The sequence below is a fragment of the Cotesia typhae genome, unplaced genomic scaffold, assembly GCF_013202065.1.
Source record: "Cotesia typhae breed Kobodo isofemale line unplaced genomic scaffold, CoteBio_Ctyphae contig_41, whole genome shotgun sequence".
NCBI lineage: Eukaryota > Metazoa > Arthropoda > Insecta > Hymenoptera > Braconidae > Cotesia > Cotesia typhae.
The window spans coordinates 39130-55519 of NW_027423749.1; the positions used below are offsets into that span (position 1 = coordinate 39130).

The window sequence follows — 16390 nt, forward strand, 5'->3', positions numbered from 1 at the left end:
AGAACTTACGTTACGTCATCGACCGTTCTCTGCGCCCATTCGTTCAAATAATGAACTCGCATTTTACTAAATAACGTACATAATCGTTCTTAGTAGGTTACTTACAAGCTATCTAGACTATTTCCAACCTTCCTAGACCCATAGTAGATATGTTACATAATCGACCGTTCTCTGTGCCCAAACGTTCAAAAATTGAACTTTCGCATTTTACTAAATAACGTACATAATCGTTCTTAGTCGGTTACTTACAAGCTATCTAGACTATTCCCAACCTTTCTAGACCCATAGTAGATAAGTTACGTAATCGACCGTTCACTGTGCCCAAACTTTCAAAAATTGAACTTTCGCATTTTACTAAATAACGTACATAATCGTTCTTAGTCTAGATAGCTTGTAAGTAACCTACTATTTCCAACCTTCCAGGACCCATAGAAGAAAAGTTACGTAATTGTCCGTTCTGATCGCCCAATCGTTCAAAAATTGAACTTTCGAATTTTACTAAATAACGTACATAATCGTTGTTAGTAGGTTACTTACAAGCTTTCTAGACTATTTCCAACCTTCCGAGGTCCATAGTAGATATGTTACGTAATCGACCGTTCTCTGCGACCATTCGTTCAAAAATTGAACTTTCGCATTTTACTAAATAACGTACATAATCGTTCTTAGTCCGTTACTTACAAGCTATCTAGACTATTCCCAACCTTCCTAGACCCATAGTAGATATGTTACGTAATCGACCGTTCTCTGTGCCCAATCGTTCAAAAATTGAACTTTCGAATTTTACAAAATAAAGGTCGTAATCTTGTTTAGCAGGTTACTTACAAGGTATCTAAACTATTTCCAACATTCCAAGTCCCATAGAACTTACGTTACGTAATCGACCGTTCTCTGCGCCCATTCGTTCAAAAATTGAACTTTCGCATTTTACTAAATAACGTACATAATCGTTCTTAGTAGGTTACTTACAAGCTATCTAGACTATTTCCAACCTTCCTAGACCCATAGTAGATATGTTACATAATCGACCGTTCTCTGTGCCCAAACGTTCAAAAATTGAACTTTCGCATTTTACTAAATAACGTACATAATCGTTCTTAGTCGGTTACTTACAAGCTATCTAGACTATTCCCAACCTTTCTAGACCCATAGTAGATAAGTTACGTAATCGACCGTTCACTGTGCCCAAACTTTCAAAAATTGAACTTTCGCATTTTACTAAATAACGTACATAATCGTTCTTAGTCTAGATAGCTTGTAAGTAACCTACTATTTCCAACCTTCCAGGACCCATAGAAGAAAAGTTACGTAATTGTCCGTTCTGATCGCCCAATCGTTCAAAAATTGAACTTTCGAATTTTACTAAATAACGTACATAATCGTTGTTAGTAGGTTACTTACAAGCTTTCTAGACTATTTCCAACCTTCCGAGGTCCATAGTAGATATGTTACGTAATCGACCGTTCTCTGCGACCATTCGTTCAAAAATTGAACTTTCGCATTTTACTAAATAACGTACATAATCGTTCTTAGTCGGTTACTTACAAGCTATCTAGACTATTCCCAACCTTCCTAGACCCATAGTAGATATGTTACGTAATCGACCGTTTTCTGTGCCCAAACGTTCAAAAATTGAACTTTCGAATTTTACAAAATAAAGGTCGTAATCTTGTTTAGCAGGTTACTTACAAGGTATCTAGACTATTTCCAACATTCCAAGTCCCATAGAACTTACGTTACGTAATCGACCGTTCTCTGCGCCCATTCGTTCAAAAATTGAACTTTCGAATTTTACTAAATAACGTACATACTCGTTCTTAGTCTAGATAGCTTGTAAGTAACCTACTATTTCCAACCTTCCAGGACCCATAGAAGAAAAGTTACGTAATTTTCCGTTCTGATCGCCCAAACGTTCAAAAATTGAACTTTCGAATTTTACTAAATAACGTACATAATCGTTGTTAGTAGGTTACTTACAAGCTTTCTAGACTATTTCCAACTTTCCGAGGTCCATAGTAGATATGTTACGTAATCGACCGTTCTCTGCGCCCATTCGTTCAAAAATTGAACTTTCGAATTTTACTAAATAACGTACATAATCGTTCTTAGTCGGTTACTTACAAGCTATCTAGACTATTCCCAACCTTCCTAGACCCATAGTAGATATGTTACGTAATCGACCGTTCTCTGTGCCCAAACGTTCAAAAATTGAACTTTCGAATTTTACAAAATAAAGGTCGTAATCTTGTTTAGCAGGTTACTTACAAGGTATCTACCCTGATAGCCACGCCTTCAGTAAAATAACTTGCACTGGCGGGATTTTATGAAAGTTTTGTCAAAGTTCAGTCAAAGATGTTCACTGCAGAATGGTGTATTGAAATTGTATTGAAGTTGGTTAGGAAATTCAATTGAATTTGCACCGACATCTGTACAAAAGTTTTAGACAGAATTTTGTGTACAGAAAGTTAGCTAAAAGTTGTAGTGATGTTTTGGTAAAAAATAAAGTCAAGTTTGACAAAAATATTTTTTAAAAAATTTATTAGCAAAAATTGTATATATTTTTACCATCAATTTTTATGGAAAATATTTTCAAATATTAAAAGAAATTTCTCAATAAAGTTTTAAATTCAGAAAGCTCAGTCTAACATGCATTAAAATTTGAGACAAATATTTTACTATTATATTACTTTCTAAAAAAGATCACACATGAACTCGCGAAAATATAAAATTTTATTACTCCTTGATAAAGAACTTATTATGTTAATTTATAAATCATAAATAAGTAGTTAAATGAAATTCGAATAAAATTATATTGTTTGTTAGTTGTTCAATACAAAGATAGTATTTTTTTATGAAAATAAAAAAAATCATGCATGTTAAATTAAAAAATTTAATAATACATCTGTACAGATAAACATTATAAATTATTTAATTTGTGATGAATTAATTCAATAGATATTATGAATATGATAAATTTTAATTGTTTGATTTTGATGTAGGATTGGAAAATTTAAAACAAAGAAACTGTTAATCATAATTTTTTTGTTAACGTCAAAAATTGTTTATTTAATTTCAGCCCGTGCGGCCGAAAAATGTGGTCAAATATATGTCCTTATTTACAATCTTAATTCTAATACTTTCATGTTAATTGGATATTACTTATTACAATACTTATGAACACAAATATATTATCATTTTTATGATCATGGATAAAAATATAAATTCTTTTTTTATTTTTCTATAAACCATTAATTTTTTAAAAAATTTTTTATTTATATCTATATTTTCTTCAATTGAACAATTTTTTGGAGTTGCACAATAATTATTTTATTAATAATCTAAAAAATATACATAATAATAATAGTCATTGTGAATACATTTTTAAAATAATAGAAATAAATTATACAGCTATTTGATCTCAGCGAACAGTGTCGGCACTGTGATGGCCCTCATATTTGTGGTCGTTATACTCTGGAATATAAAAAAAAAAAAGGTTAATAGTTAAGTGACTCAGTTATATATTAGCAATGAAACATTTATACTGTTAGTATTACCTTGAGGTGTTTTGAAATTTACGGATGCGATTATTTATATAATTCATGATGATCAGGGGGGAGCAATAAATATTATGAACATATAAGACAAGAACCCCAGTATCGGCTCATATACCAATACTTACTTACTCCGTGCATTTGTATATCTATATTTGTGATTATAGATACACAAATACATGGAGTGAGCAGGTACTGGTGCATGAGCCGATACTAGGGCTTTCAATTTAAATAACCGTGGTTAAAAATAGATAAATTTTAGACGTGGAGAATATTTCGTTATTAACTGAAATTTTAGTCCTGTACAATAGTGAAAAAGATATATATTGTATTTATGTTTAGGGTATTAGTGTGCTACAATATAGTCAAATAATATTAGAATAATTTGAGTGTTAAAATTATTAATAATTATTCAATTATCGATATTGGAAGATAAAACTATAGAAACGTATGCATTATTAATTTGTTCATCATTTACTGTATAATCTAAAAACGGTTTATTGACCCAAAATGGCATTCGATAGCATTTACTTCGTATTTCATTATATGTTATAATCAAAGCTTTAGTGTCGTTAAGTGATGAACATAAAAATACACCAAATGTCATTGACGGCTCGTTTGAAACGGTATAAAATGACTCTAATTTTTCAAAGAAATGAACAGCAAAAAAATATGTATTGTTATAAAGGATTATATTTTTTATAAGACCGATTCGGCCATCTTCTGTAACTACGGTGTTATCATTGTCTTGAATTGAGAAAAAAAAAGATGGTGTTTGTAAACTTTCATATTGCATGCACGAATTTTCAAATAATCTAGGAATAGGACCATACTTATGAACGCTGAATGGTTTGAAATTTTTTGTATTGTCTTTAATAGTGATGGGGAATTGCAATTCTTCATGAATTCTTTTAAATATTTGTTGAAGCGGCTGATCTGGCTTTCTTACAAAATTGCGGCAATGGGAAATTCTATTTTCATATGTAAAAGCTGATACTGAATCTAATGAACCGTACAATTTATAATCAGAAACTAAATGAAGCAGGCCATGCGCATTATAAGTAAGAAATTGTAAACCATGGATATTTTCAGCGTCTATTACGTAATTCTTTAATGACTCTTCGGAAAAGTCAACATTTTCAGTTGAAGACTTACTACTTAGTAAAACCCGCATTGATGAGTGAAGCAAAAGAAAATGATTGTATTGATCATCTGTAATTAATCCACGAGCAACAACAATGAATGTATATAAAAGTAGTTGGCGATATTCTGTAGCTTTGAAATGACACAATTTATCTAACGCGCGGGGATTTCGGGCAAATTCGCGTGGACAATACAATTGTAGATTCATCAATCTGTTAGACATTAATTTTATTTGGAAAGCTGGTAATTTTACTGGTTTGCATTTCCCGAACACCAAAGATTCAATACTTTTTTTCATTACACCTAAACATACTAAATGCATATAATCAAATGATACTTGTGAAACAAGATCAATGGGAAGATCATGCAGAGCAGATTTTCCTTTATTGTGATCAACGTCTGAAAGTAACCTATATTCTTGATCCGTTCTTGATTTGTAATTAATACCGGGAAAACGTTTAGATCCCATATATGCAGAGCCTTTTACATAACACTTGGAGCAAGGATATTCTGAATTATGACCATAATGATTTAAAACATAAGCACGGGCAGGAGCATCAGCAATGAAACATCGAAGTTTTACTTTAATTTTTTTATTATTGTATTCAATGCCCCCTTTACTAATTATTGAATTTATTTCAGTTACAAAATCGGAAAAAAAATCTGAAAAAGAAGTTGGTTTGGAATCCCCCTTGTAAATACCCGCAAGTTCTGGCTTGTTGCATTCTAAGTTTACGACGCGAAATTGAATGGGCCACAATTGTATTTCATTATTCAACTCAGCCCCATCAGTACTAAAATCTATAATTAATTCATAGGGAATAGATTCCGAGGGTACACGAGTTAATAATGACTGCAACATGACTTCCAATCCCAAGTGTATGTATTCTCCAGGGGCAATTTTTTTAACTTTAATTTTATTACGCGGACTTTTTAATAGTGATCGACTGTCTTTAGGCAAGAACTGCAATCCGGGATGAAGCCGCAAAACATTTAATAATGCATTACTTTGAACCTGACTTATTTTATGATCGACTATATATTTAGCAATGCTTATTTTTAAAGTTTCTGATATACACGGAATTATATTGGAGGTATTAGTATCTATAGACTTTTTAATTATTTTTAAATTACTATTAGTTTGTGGGATCTTAGAATTTTCATTTTTACTGTGCGAGTTATCTGTTTCTAAATTAATAGTATTATCTGAAGAGTTCAGACTAATTGAAGGATTGATGTAGTTAAAATTTGTTGAATTTTCGTCAGACGCTAAGCAAATTATTTCATTAGAGATAGGAATACTAAACTGATCATCCTCAACAATTTTTTCGATTATATTATCATTATTAATAGAAATGTTATGGAATTGTGCAGAATTTGAAGTTAACTGTAAATCATTATTACACGACATGCCATCAGTCGAATCATTTTTTGTGTTGTTCAATAAAAGTGGAGGAGAATTAACATTGGCAATAGATTTTAAACTTTTTTGATTACGATTAAATCTAGAGTCAATTTCATTGCGATATAATTTCCTTATTTTTTGCTTACGATCCTCTGACAACAGGTCCCATGGTTTTCGAGAACCTGGCCGAAAATCAGGCTTCAATTTCCATGGATCCATCTTGGGATTATTTTTTACCTGAAATAATGTGAAAAAATTATAATTACATTTTTGTTTTTCCAAATATATAAGTATATTATTATTTAATGTTACTCCTTTTTATTTTTCTTATTTTCGCTTTCTTTATAATCTAAAAATTTATCTAAGTTTATCTAAAAAATTTCCTTTATTCATACACTAACTTTAGAAAATATAGGTTAGTTTGTACTGAACTTGGAGTATGAAAAATAATTTAACAACTTGATTTTGTTTTTACATCAAAACCAAATTATTATTATTATTATTAAGAAATTAAATAATGTAATGTTGCATACTTTATACTTAAAAAAATTAAAACTTACTTGGAATATTTGATAATTTGAAGACACGTTGATTTTTTTTTATTACAACAATACAAGTGTGGTAAAAGACAGAAAAATGTAATTTAGCCAAACAAGTAGCAAAGTTATCAAATTTAATCCAATAAGATAAGCACAATATAAAATAAAAAATTAATAATAATATTATTTATTGGTGAATATTTAACGAATACTTCGGACACTGGTTATGATAATGGTGTCAGCTGATTTACAGAATAATTTCACTAAGAAAAAGCCACGTTGACTTCATGCACGCACTTGCGAGCTCACCTGTCGCTGCTGCGCGCGCATATTATTCCGGATGTGTGAGTGAGTATACTTGTCAATGACATACACGTTCAGCACTCGTAGTTGTGTGTAAATCTCACATACAGTATAATATATGTAAATGAAGCCGAATTATTCCGTCATATTATCCTCGTGGCCACGTCGTATTATACTTTCGTTGTTATTTCGTTTATGTTAATTTATTTCAGTAAGCTTCAATTACCGTAATTTTTTATTTATTGTTACATAAAAAATTGTAACCGAAAAATTTACTTTTGTCCAAAAGTTTGGAAGAAAAGGCATAAACTGTGTTGTTCATATAAAAAATTTGAGAGCTTTGTTGGTGTATCGCCATGTCCAGTCAGGTTAGTTTTTTCAATGTTATAAGTAATTAAGATAAAATTTTTATTAAAAAAAAAAGTTCGTATATCTTATACTAAAATTTCTCTACTTTTAGCTCAATCTTGACTTCTTATGTCGAATACATACGCAATTTTCTTTTCAATCTAAAAAATATGCACTTAAACTCAAAAATTAAATATTTAGTTACAGACAATGTGTTATTGAGACAAAAATCATATGAAATAATTTTTTATTTGCCTTAGAAACGCTTTTTATTCAAATAATTTTATTTATATTAATATGAAATAATTTGAACCCGGTATAATTTTTTTTAATTGTTAAAAAATAAAGTGAAAAATATACCATTATCTGTAACTATAACTATAGTTCGTTAACGATGAAAACTCATGACGAGGCCTAACTATTTTTCGGCGGATTATTATCTTCCAACTTAGCGTTATATGTGTATAGCTATTTATACTGTAATTAATTATAGTCTCAATAATATAATTTAAATTTTACAGTAACCGGAAAATGACGCTCATCGATTCCAGTATCGCCTTGTTAACAGAAATATTTTGTTATTGGGCAACCACTTGGTGACGCTTTCTGGCACTGTTACCGTTCTGATAACAAGCAGTGGAATTTATCACGATCCGATATCACCGATTGACTTATAAAATACACGCTTTTCTGTATTTTTTTTAAATCTTGCAATTAAATTGCAAGTGTATGCATCGATTGCATTAACTGATTTAAATCAATAGATTGAAATAGTATTTCAGTCGGTTTTAATAATAAGTAATTTCGTAATATAACTATAGATAATAGAACAAAATATTTGATTTAAATATTTACTCAATAATTTTTAGCATAAAATTATTTTTAATTCTTATATAATTAATGCCATATTTTTTACACAGAAAAGCACTTTAATACGCCCAGTTACACCTGAGCTTAGCAGCACAGCATTATCGGCATTAGGAATTCAGGAGTTTACTCCTCAGACGCCAAGACGGATTATAAACGCCACTAAACCTGTCGTGATCCAATCTAAAGAGGGACCAGAAATCCTAAATTTATTAAAAACTGTATGTAACACTATACAGCTGTTGAACAGCAAAATGACGTAAGTCAAATTGTTCCTAAAGAATTTTTACAGCTAACAGAAATAATTGTTCTATTTATAAAAGTTACATAACAACATTTAATATGCACGTATTTGATACTTCAAGTTATAATTACTTAGGCCTTTTGTAAATTTTTCAGCTGTCATATTAATTACTGAATGAATATTTTTTTCATTTAATGTTTTAGGGATCAGATGACGGAACTTAACAAATTCGGGGAACGTTTAACGTGGGTACCACGAATTTTTCTTTCACAAAATTATATGCTTCTTATTATTATAATAACAAATACAATAATACTTATTTTTACAGAAATTTAGAAACATCATTCAAATTAATTGGAAGTTCTGCGTCACGTGACATTGAAAAGCCGGAATGTTTGCCGTTTAAGACACACGAAGACATAATCAAATATGATTCAGCTTCCGATAAAGAAAGAAAAAAGATGGTGAGTATTATTCGAGATTTTTTTATTTACGACTGACACACACGTGTTCTCTCTCTCTCTCTCTCTCTCTCTTTCTCTCTCTGTCATTCTCTTAATCACACTCAGCATTTTGTTTCCAGATGAGTTATTTGCAATTTTACGACATGAAAAATAATGTGAAAGATAACATCCGCGAAATATTCAGTAGGAACCGTTTATTCACTGACAGCTTACTGACAAATATAATTTGGGTTGGCAAAAAGGGACAGTCGTCAGAAAAAATTGCTATCATGAGGAGACGAATTAGTCATGACTTATCTCGTAAATATAGATTATTATTTTTTTTCATTATGTATAATTTCACTACAACAGTATTCGCTTCTTGTTTTTTCAGGGGTCCTTAAGCGTATGTACCCGGAAATGACGCATGGTGAATTCAGGCAAGCAGTTTCCAAGGCTTTAAATGCCGCTAATGCTCGTTTCGAGAAAAGCGGAATGTTAAAAAAGCAACTCATAGTAATTCTGGACCACGCAATACTGCAAATGAAGAGGATCTGTTTGAATCAGAGTGGACGTCGATGGAAGAAGATCATAATAATGATAATAAGGAAAATGGTTATCCTGCTGATGATCCTCGATAACTGTATTTTTTAGTAATTAATTAATTTTAATACATCTTTATAACTCATAAACATATATACACATAAATATTTATTTATATATTTTCTTATATGTACATAAATAAATACCTACTATTTTCGATAAAAATTATGTTTTGTAAGTATTTTTCAAACCTTTTCCCGCGTAAAACAATTAGCAGCGCCATCTTTTTACTGAAATTTGATTCGAAAGAATGCTGATAAGCTAGTGTTCTTCTTGAACCACCTTCTGTATCTCATATGATAATTTTAGGTAATTTACCGATCGGACGGTTCAAATGGAAAAATTTTCATACTTTGCCATATCAACAGATATTGTATCAAAGTTCAGTGCAGGTTCACTGAAACTCCTGCACTAAAACATTTTGATTAAACCTGTCGTTAGATTCGAGAACTAGATTTTACTGAACTTGGAGTCCAATCTAACGCAAACTTTTATTCACCATGGCTATCAGGGTAGACTATTTCCAACATTCCAAGTCCCATAGAACTTACGTTACGTAATCGACCGTTCTCTGCGCCCATTCGTTCAAAAATTGAACTTTCGAATTTTACTAAATAACGTACATACTCGTTCTTAGTCTAGATAGCTTGTAAGTAACCTACTATTTCCAACCTTCCAGGACCCATAGAAGAAAAGTTACGTAATTTTCCGTTCTGATCGCCCAAACGTTCAAAAATTGAACTTTCGAATTTTACTAAATAACGTACATAATCGTTGTTAGTAGGTTACTTACAAGCTTTCTAGACTATTTCCAACTTTCCGAGGTCCATAGTAGATATGTTACGTAATCGACCGTTCTCTGTGCCCAAACGTTCAAAAATTGAACTTTCGAATTTTACAAAATAAAGGTCGTAATCTTGTTTAGCAGGTTACTTACAAGGTATCTAGACTATTTCCAACATTCCAAGTCCCATAGAACTTACGTTACGTAATCGACCGTTCTCTGCGCCCATTCGTTCAAAAATTGAACTTTCGAATTTTACTAAATAACGTACATAATCGTTCTTAGTAGGTTACTTACAAGCTATCTAGACTATTTCCAACCTTCCAGGACCCATAGACGAAAAGTTACGTAATTGATCGTTCTCTGTGCCCAAACGTTCAAAAATTGAACTTTCGAATTTTACTAAATAACGTACATAATCGTTGTTAGTAGGTTACTTACAAGCTTTCTAGACTATTCCCAACCTTCCTAGACCCATAGTAGATATGTTACGTAATCGACCGTTCTCTGTTCCCAAACGTTCAAAAATTGAACTTTCGAATTTTACAAAATAAAGGTCGTAATCATGTTTAGCAGGTTACTTACAAGGTATCTAGACTATTTCCAACATTCCAAGTCCCATAGAACTTACGTTACGTAATCGACCGTTCTCTGCGCCCATTCGTTCAAAAATGAACTTTCGCATTTTACTAAATTACGTACATAATCGTTCTTAGTAGGTTACTTACAAGCTATCTAGACTATTTCCAACCTTCCTAGACCCATAGTAGATATGTGATTTAATCGACCGTTCTCTGTGGCTAAACGTTCAAAAATTGAAGTTTCGAATTTTACAAAATAAAGGTCGTAATCATGTTTAGCAGGTTACTTACAAGGTATCTAGACTATTTCCAACATTCCAAGTCCCATAGAACATACGTTACTTAATCGACCGTTCTCTGTGCCCAAACGTTCAAAAATTGAACTTTCGAATTTTACAAAATAAAGGTCGTAATCGTGTTTAGCAGGTTACTTACAAGGTATCTAGACTATTTCCAACATTCTAAGTCCCATAGAACTTACGTTACTTAATCGAACGTTCTCTGTGCCCAAACGTTCAAAAATTGAACTTTCGCATTTTACTAAATAAAGGTCGTAATCTTGTTTAGCAGGTTACTTACAAGGTATCTAGACTATTTCCAACATTCCAAGTCCCATAGAACTTACGTTACTTAATCGAACGTTCTCTGTGCCCAAACGTTCAAAAATTGAACTTTCGCATTTTACTAAATAACGTACATAATCGTTCTTAGTAGGTTACTTACAAGCTATCTAGACTATTTCCAACCTTCCTAGACCCATAGTAGATATGTTACATAATCGACCGTTCTCTGTGCCCAAACGTTCAAAAATTGAACTTTCGCATTTTACTAAATAAAGGTCGTAATCTTGTTTAGCAGGTTACTTACAAGGTATCTAGACTATTTCCAACATTCCAAGTCCCATAGAACTTACGTTACGTAATCGACCGTTCTCTGGGCCCATTCGTTCAAAAATTGAACTTTCGAATTTTACTAAATAACGTACATACTCGTTCTTAGTCTAGATAGCTTGTAAGTAACCTACTATTTCCAACCTTCCAGGACCCATAGAAGAAAAGTTACGTAATTTTCCGTTCTGATCGCCCAAACGTTCAAAAATTGAACTTTCGAATTTTACTAAATAACGTACATAATCGTTGTTAGTAGGTTACTTACAAGCTTTCTAGACTATTTCCAACTTTCCGAGGTCCATAGTAGATATGTTACGTAATCGACCGTTCTCTGCGACCATTCGTTCAAAAATTGAACTTTCGCATTTTACTAAATAACGTACATAATCGTTGTTAGTAGGTTACTTACAAGCTATCTAGACTATTTCCAACCTTCCAGGACCCATAGACGAAAAGTTACGTAATTGATCGTTCTCTGTGCCCAAACGTTCAAAAATTGAACTTTCGAATTTTACTAAATAACGTACATAATCGTTGTTAGTAGGTTACTTACAAGCTATCTAGACTATTTCCAACCTTCCTAGACCCATAGTAGATATGTGATTTAATCGACCGTTCTCTGTGCCCAAACGTTCAAAAATTGAACTTTCGAATTTTACTAAATAACGTACATAATCGTTGTTAGTAGGTTACTTACAAGCTATCTAGACTATTTCCAACCTTCCGAGACCCATAGTAGATATGTTACGTAATCGACCGTTCTCTGTGCCCAAACGTTCAAAAATTGAACTTTCGAATTTTACAAAATAAAGGTCGTAATCTTCTTTAGCAGGTTACTTACAAGGTATCTAGACTATTTCCAACATTCCAGGACCCATAGACGAAAAGTTACGTAATTGATCGTTCTCTGCGCCCATTCGTTCAAAAATTGAACTTTCGCATTTTACTAAATAACGTACATAATCGTTCTTAGTAGGTTACTTACAAGCTATCTAGACTATTTCCAACCTTCCTAGACCCATAGTAGATATGTGATTTAATCGACCGTTCTCTGTGCCCAAACGTTCAAAAATTGAACTTTCGAATTTTACTAAATAACGTACATAATCGTTGTTAGTAGGTTACTTACAAGCTATCTAGACTATTTCCAACCTTCCGAGACCCATAGTAGATATGTTACGTAATCGACCGTTCTCTGTGCCCAAACGTTCAAAAATTGAACTTTCGAATTTTACAAAATAAAGGTCGTAATCTTGTTTAGCAGGTTACTTACAAGGTATCTAGACTATTTCCAACATTCCAAGTCCCATAGAACATACGTTACTTAATCGACCGTTCTCTGCGACCATTCGTTCAAAAATTGAACTTTCGAATTTTACAAAATAAAGGTCGTAATCATGTTTAGCAGGTTACTTACAAGGTATCTAGACTATTTCCAACCTTCCTAGACCCATAGTAGATATGTTACATAATCGACCGTTCTCTGTGCCCAAACGTTCAAAAATTGAACTTTCGCATTTTACTAAATAAAGGTCGTAATCTTGTTTAGCAGGTTACTTAGAAGGTATCTAGACTATTTCCAACATTCCAAGTCCCATAGAACTTACGTTACGTAATCGACCGTTCTCTGGGCCCATTCGTTCAAAAATTGAACTTTCGAATTTTACTAAATAACGTACATACTCGTTCTTAGTCTAGATAGCTTGTAAGTAACCTACTATTTCCAACCTTCCAGGACCCATAGAAGAAAAGTTACGTAATTTTCCGTTCTGATCGCCCAAACGTTCAAAAATTGAACTTTCGAATTTTACTAAATAACGTACATAATCGTTGTTAGTAGGTTACTTACAAGCTTTCTAGACTATTTCCAACTTTCCGAGGTCCATAGTAGATATGTTACGTAATCGACCGTTCTCTGCGACCATTCGTTCAAAAATTGAACTTTCGCATTTTACTAAATAACGTACATAATCGTTGTTAGTAGGTTACTTACAAGCTATCTAGACTATTTCCAACCTTCCAGGACCCATAGACGAAAAGTTACGTAATTGATCGTTCTCTGTGCCCAAACGTTCAAAAATTGAACTTTCGAATTTTACTAAATAACGTACATAATCGTTGTTAGTAGGTTACTTACAAGCTATCTAGACTATTTCCAACCTTCCGAGACCCATAGTAGATATGTTACGTAATCGACCGTTCTCTGTGCCCAAACGTTCAAAAATTGAACTTTCGAATTTTACAAAATAAAGGTCGTAATCTTCTTTAGCAGGTTACTTACAAGGTATCTAGACTATTTCCAACATTCCAAGTCCCATAGAACTTACGTTACGTAATCGACCGTTCTCTGCGCCCATTCGTTCAAAAATTGAACTTTCGCATTTTACTAAATAACGTACATAATCGTTGTTAGTAGGTTACTTACAAGCTATCTAGACTATTTCCAACCTTCCGAGACCCATAGTAGATATGTTACGTAATCGACCGTTCTCTGTGCCCAAACGTTCAAAAATTGAACTTTCGAATTTTACAAAATAAAGGTCGTAATCTTGTTTAGCAGGTTACTTACAAGGTATCTAGACTATTTCCAACATTCCAAGTCCCATAGAACATACGTTACTTAATCGACCGTTCTCTGCGACCATTCGTTCAAAAATTGAACTTTCGAATTTTACAAAATAAAGGTCGTAATCATGTTTAGCAGGTTACTTACAAGGTATCTAGACTATTTCCAACCTTCCTAGACCCATAGTAGATATGTTACATAATCGACCGTTCTCTGTGCCCAAACGTTCAAAAATTGAACTTTCGCATTTTACTAAATAAAGGTCGTAATCTTGTTTAGCAGGTTACTTAGAAGGTATCTAGACTATTTCCAACATTCCAAGTCCCATAGAACTTACGTTACGTAATCGACCGTTCTCTGGGCCCATTCGTTCAAAAATTGAACTTTCGAATTTTACTAAATAACGTACATACTCGTTCTTAGTCTAGATAGCTTGTAAGTAACCTACTATTTCCAACCTTCCAGGACCCATAGAAGAAAAGTTACGTAATTTTCCGTTCTGATCGCCCAAACGTTCAAAAATTGAACTTTCGAATTTTACTAAATAACGTACATAATCGTTGTTAGTAGGTTACTTACAAGCTTTCTAGACTATTTCCAACTTTCCGAGGTCCATAGTAGATATGTTACGTAATCGACCGTTCTCTGCGACCATTCGTTCAAAAATTGAACTTTCGCATTTTACTAAATAACGTACATAATCGTTGTTAGTAGGTTACTTACAAGCTATCTAGACTATTTCCAACCTTCCAGGACCCATAGACGAAAAGTTACGTAATTGATCGTTCTCTGTGCCCAAACGTTCAAAAATTGAACTTTCGAATTTTACTAAATAACGTACATAATCGTTGTTAGTAGGTTACTTACAAGCTATCTAGACTATTTCCAACCTTCCGAGACCCATAGTAGATATGTTACGTAATCGACCGTTCTCTGTGCCCAAACGTTCAAAAATTGAACTTTCGAATTTTACAAAATAAAGGTCGTAATCTTCTTTAGCAGGTTACTTACAAGGTATCTAGACTATTTCCAACATTCCAAGTCCCATAGAACTTACGTTACGTAATCGACCGTTCTCTGCGCCCATTCGTTCAAAAATTGAACTTTCGCATTTTACTAAATAACGTACATAATCGTTGTTAGTAGGTTACTTACAAGCTATCTAGACTATTTCCAACCTTCCTAGACCCATAGTAGATATGTGATTTAATCGACCGTTCTCTGTGCCCAAACGTTCAAAAATTGAACTTTCGCATTTTACTAAATAAAGGTCGTAATCTTGTTTAGCAGGTTACTTACAAGGTATCTAGACTATTTCCAACATTCCAAGTCCCATAGAACTTACGTTACGTAATCGACCGTTCTCTGGGCCCATTCGTTCAAAAATTGAACTTTCGAATTTTACTAAATAACGTACATACTCGTTCTTAGTCTAGATAGCTTGTAAGTAACCTACTATTTCCAACCTTCCAGGACCCATAGAAGAAAAGTTACGTAATTTTCCGTTCTGATCGCCCAAACGTTCAAAAATTGAACTTTCGAATTTTACTAAATAACGTACATAATCGTTGTTAGTAGGTTACTTACAAGCTTTCTAGACTATTTCCAACTTTCCGAGGTCCATAGTAGATATGTTACGTAATCGACCGTTCTCTGCGACCATTCGTTCAAAAATTGAACTTTCGCATTTTACTAAATAACGTACATAATCGTTGTTAGTAGGTTACTTACAAGCTATCTAGACTATTTCCAACCTTCCAGGACCCATAGACGAAAAGTTACGTAATTGATCGTTCTCTGTGCCCAAACGTTCAAAAATTGAACTTTCGAATTTTACTAAATAACGTACATAATCGTTGTTAGTAGGTTACTTACAAGCTATCTAGACTATTTCCAACCTTCCTAGACCCATAGTAGATATGTGATTTAATCGACCGTTCTCTGTGCCCAAACGTTCAAAAATTGAACTTTCGAATTTTACTAAATAACGTACATAATCGTTGTTAGTAGGTTACTTACAAGCTATCTAGACTATTTCCAACCTTCCGAGACCCATAGTAGATATGTTACGTAATCGACCGTTCTCTGTGCCCAAACGTTCAAAAATTGAACTTTCGAATTTT

The 16390-nt window shown here is 32.7% G+C and overlaps 2 protein-coding genes across 2 annotated transcripts; one reads left to right on the plus strand and one right to left on the minus strand.

Moving 5' to 3' along the window:
- Nucleotides 1-3058: 3058 nt before the first annotated feature.
- LOC141527800 (uncharacterized) lies at nucleotides 3059-6943 on the minus strand. Its single transcript, XM_074243461.1, has 3 exons — nucleotides 6660-6943; nucleotides 3555-6336; nucleotides 3059-3471 (listed from the first exon to the last, which is right to left on the minus strand). The coding sequence occupies exon 2, from the start codon at nucleotides 6316-6318 to the stop codon at nucleotides 3964-3966; it is 2355 nt and encodes a 784-aa protein (XP_074099562.1). The 5' UTR covers nucleotides 6319-6336; nucleotides 6660-6943; the 3' UTR covers nucleotides 3059-3471; nucleotides 3555-3963.
- Nucleotides 6944-7115: 172 nt separating this feature from the next.
- Nucleotides 7116-9486, plus strand: LOC141527801 (uncharacterized; the record flags this gene model as incomplete). Its single annotated transcript, XM_074243463.1, has 7 exons — nucleotides 7116-7309; nucleotides 7811-8087; nucleotides 8210-8415; nucleotides 8604-8645; nucleotides 8729-8864; nucleotides 8984-9164; nucleotides 9238-9486. Coding segments are annotated over exons 3-7 (613 nt in total), but the record flags the coding sequence as incomplete, so codon positions are not given.
- Between the last annotated feature and the right edge of the window lie 6904 nt (nucleotides 9487-16390).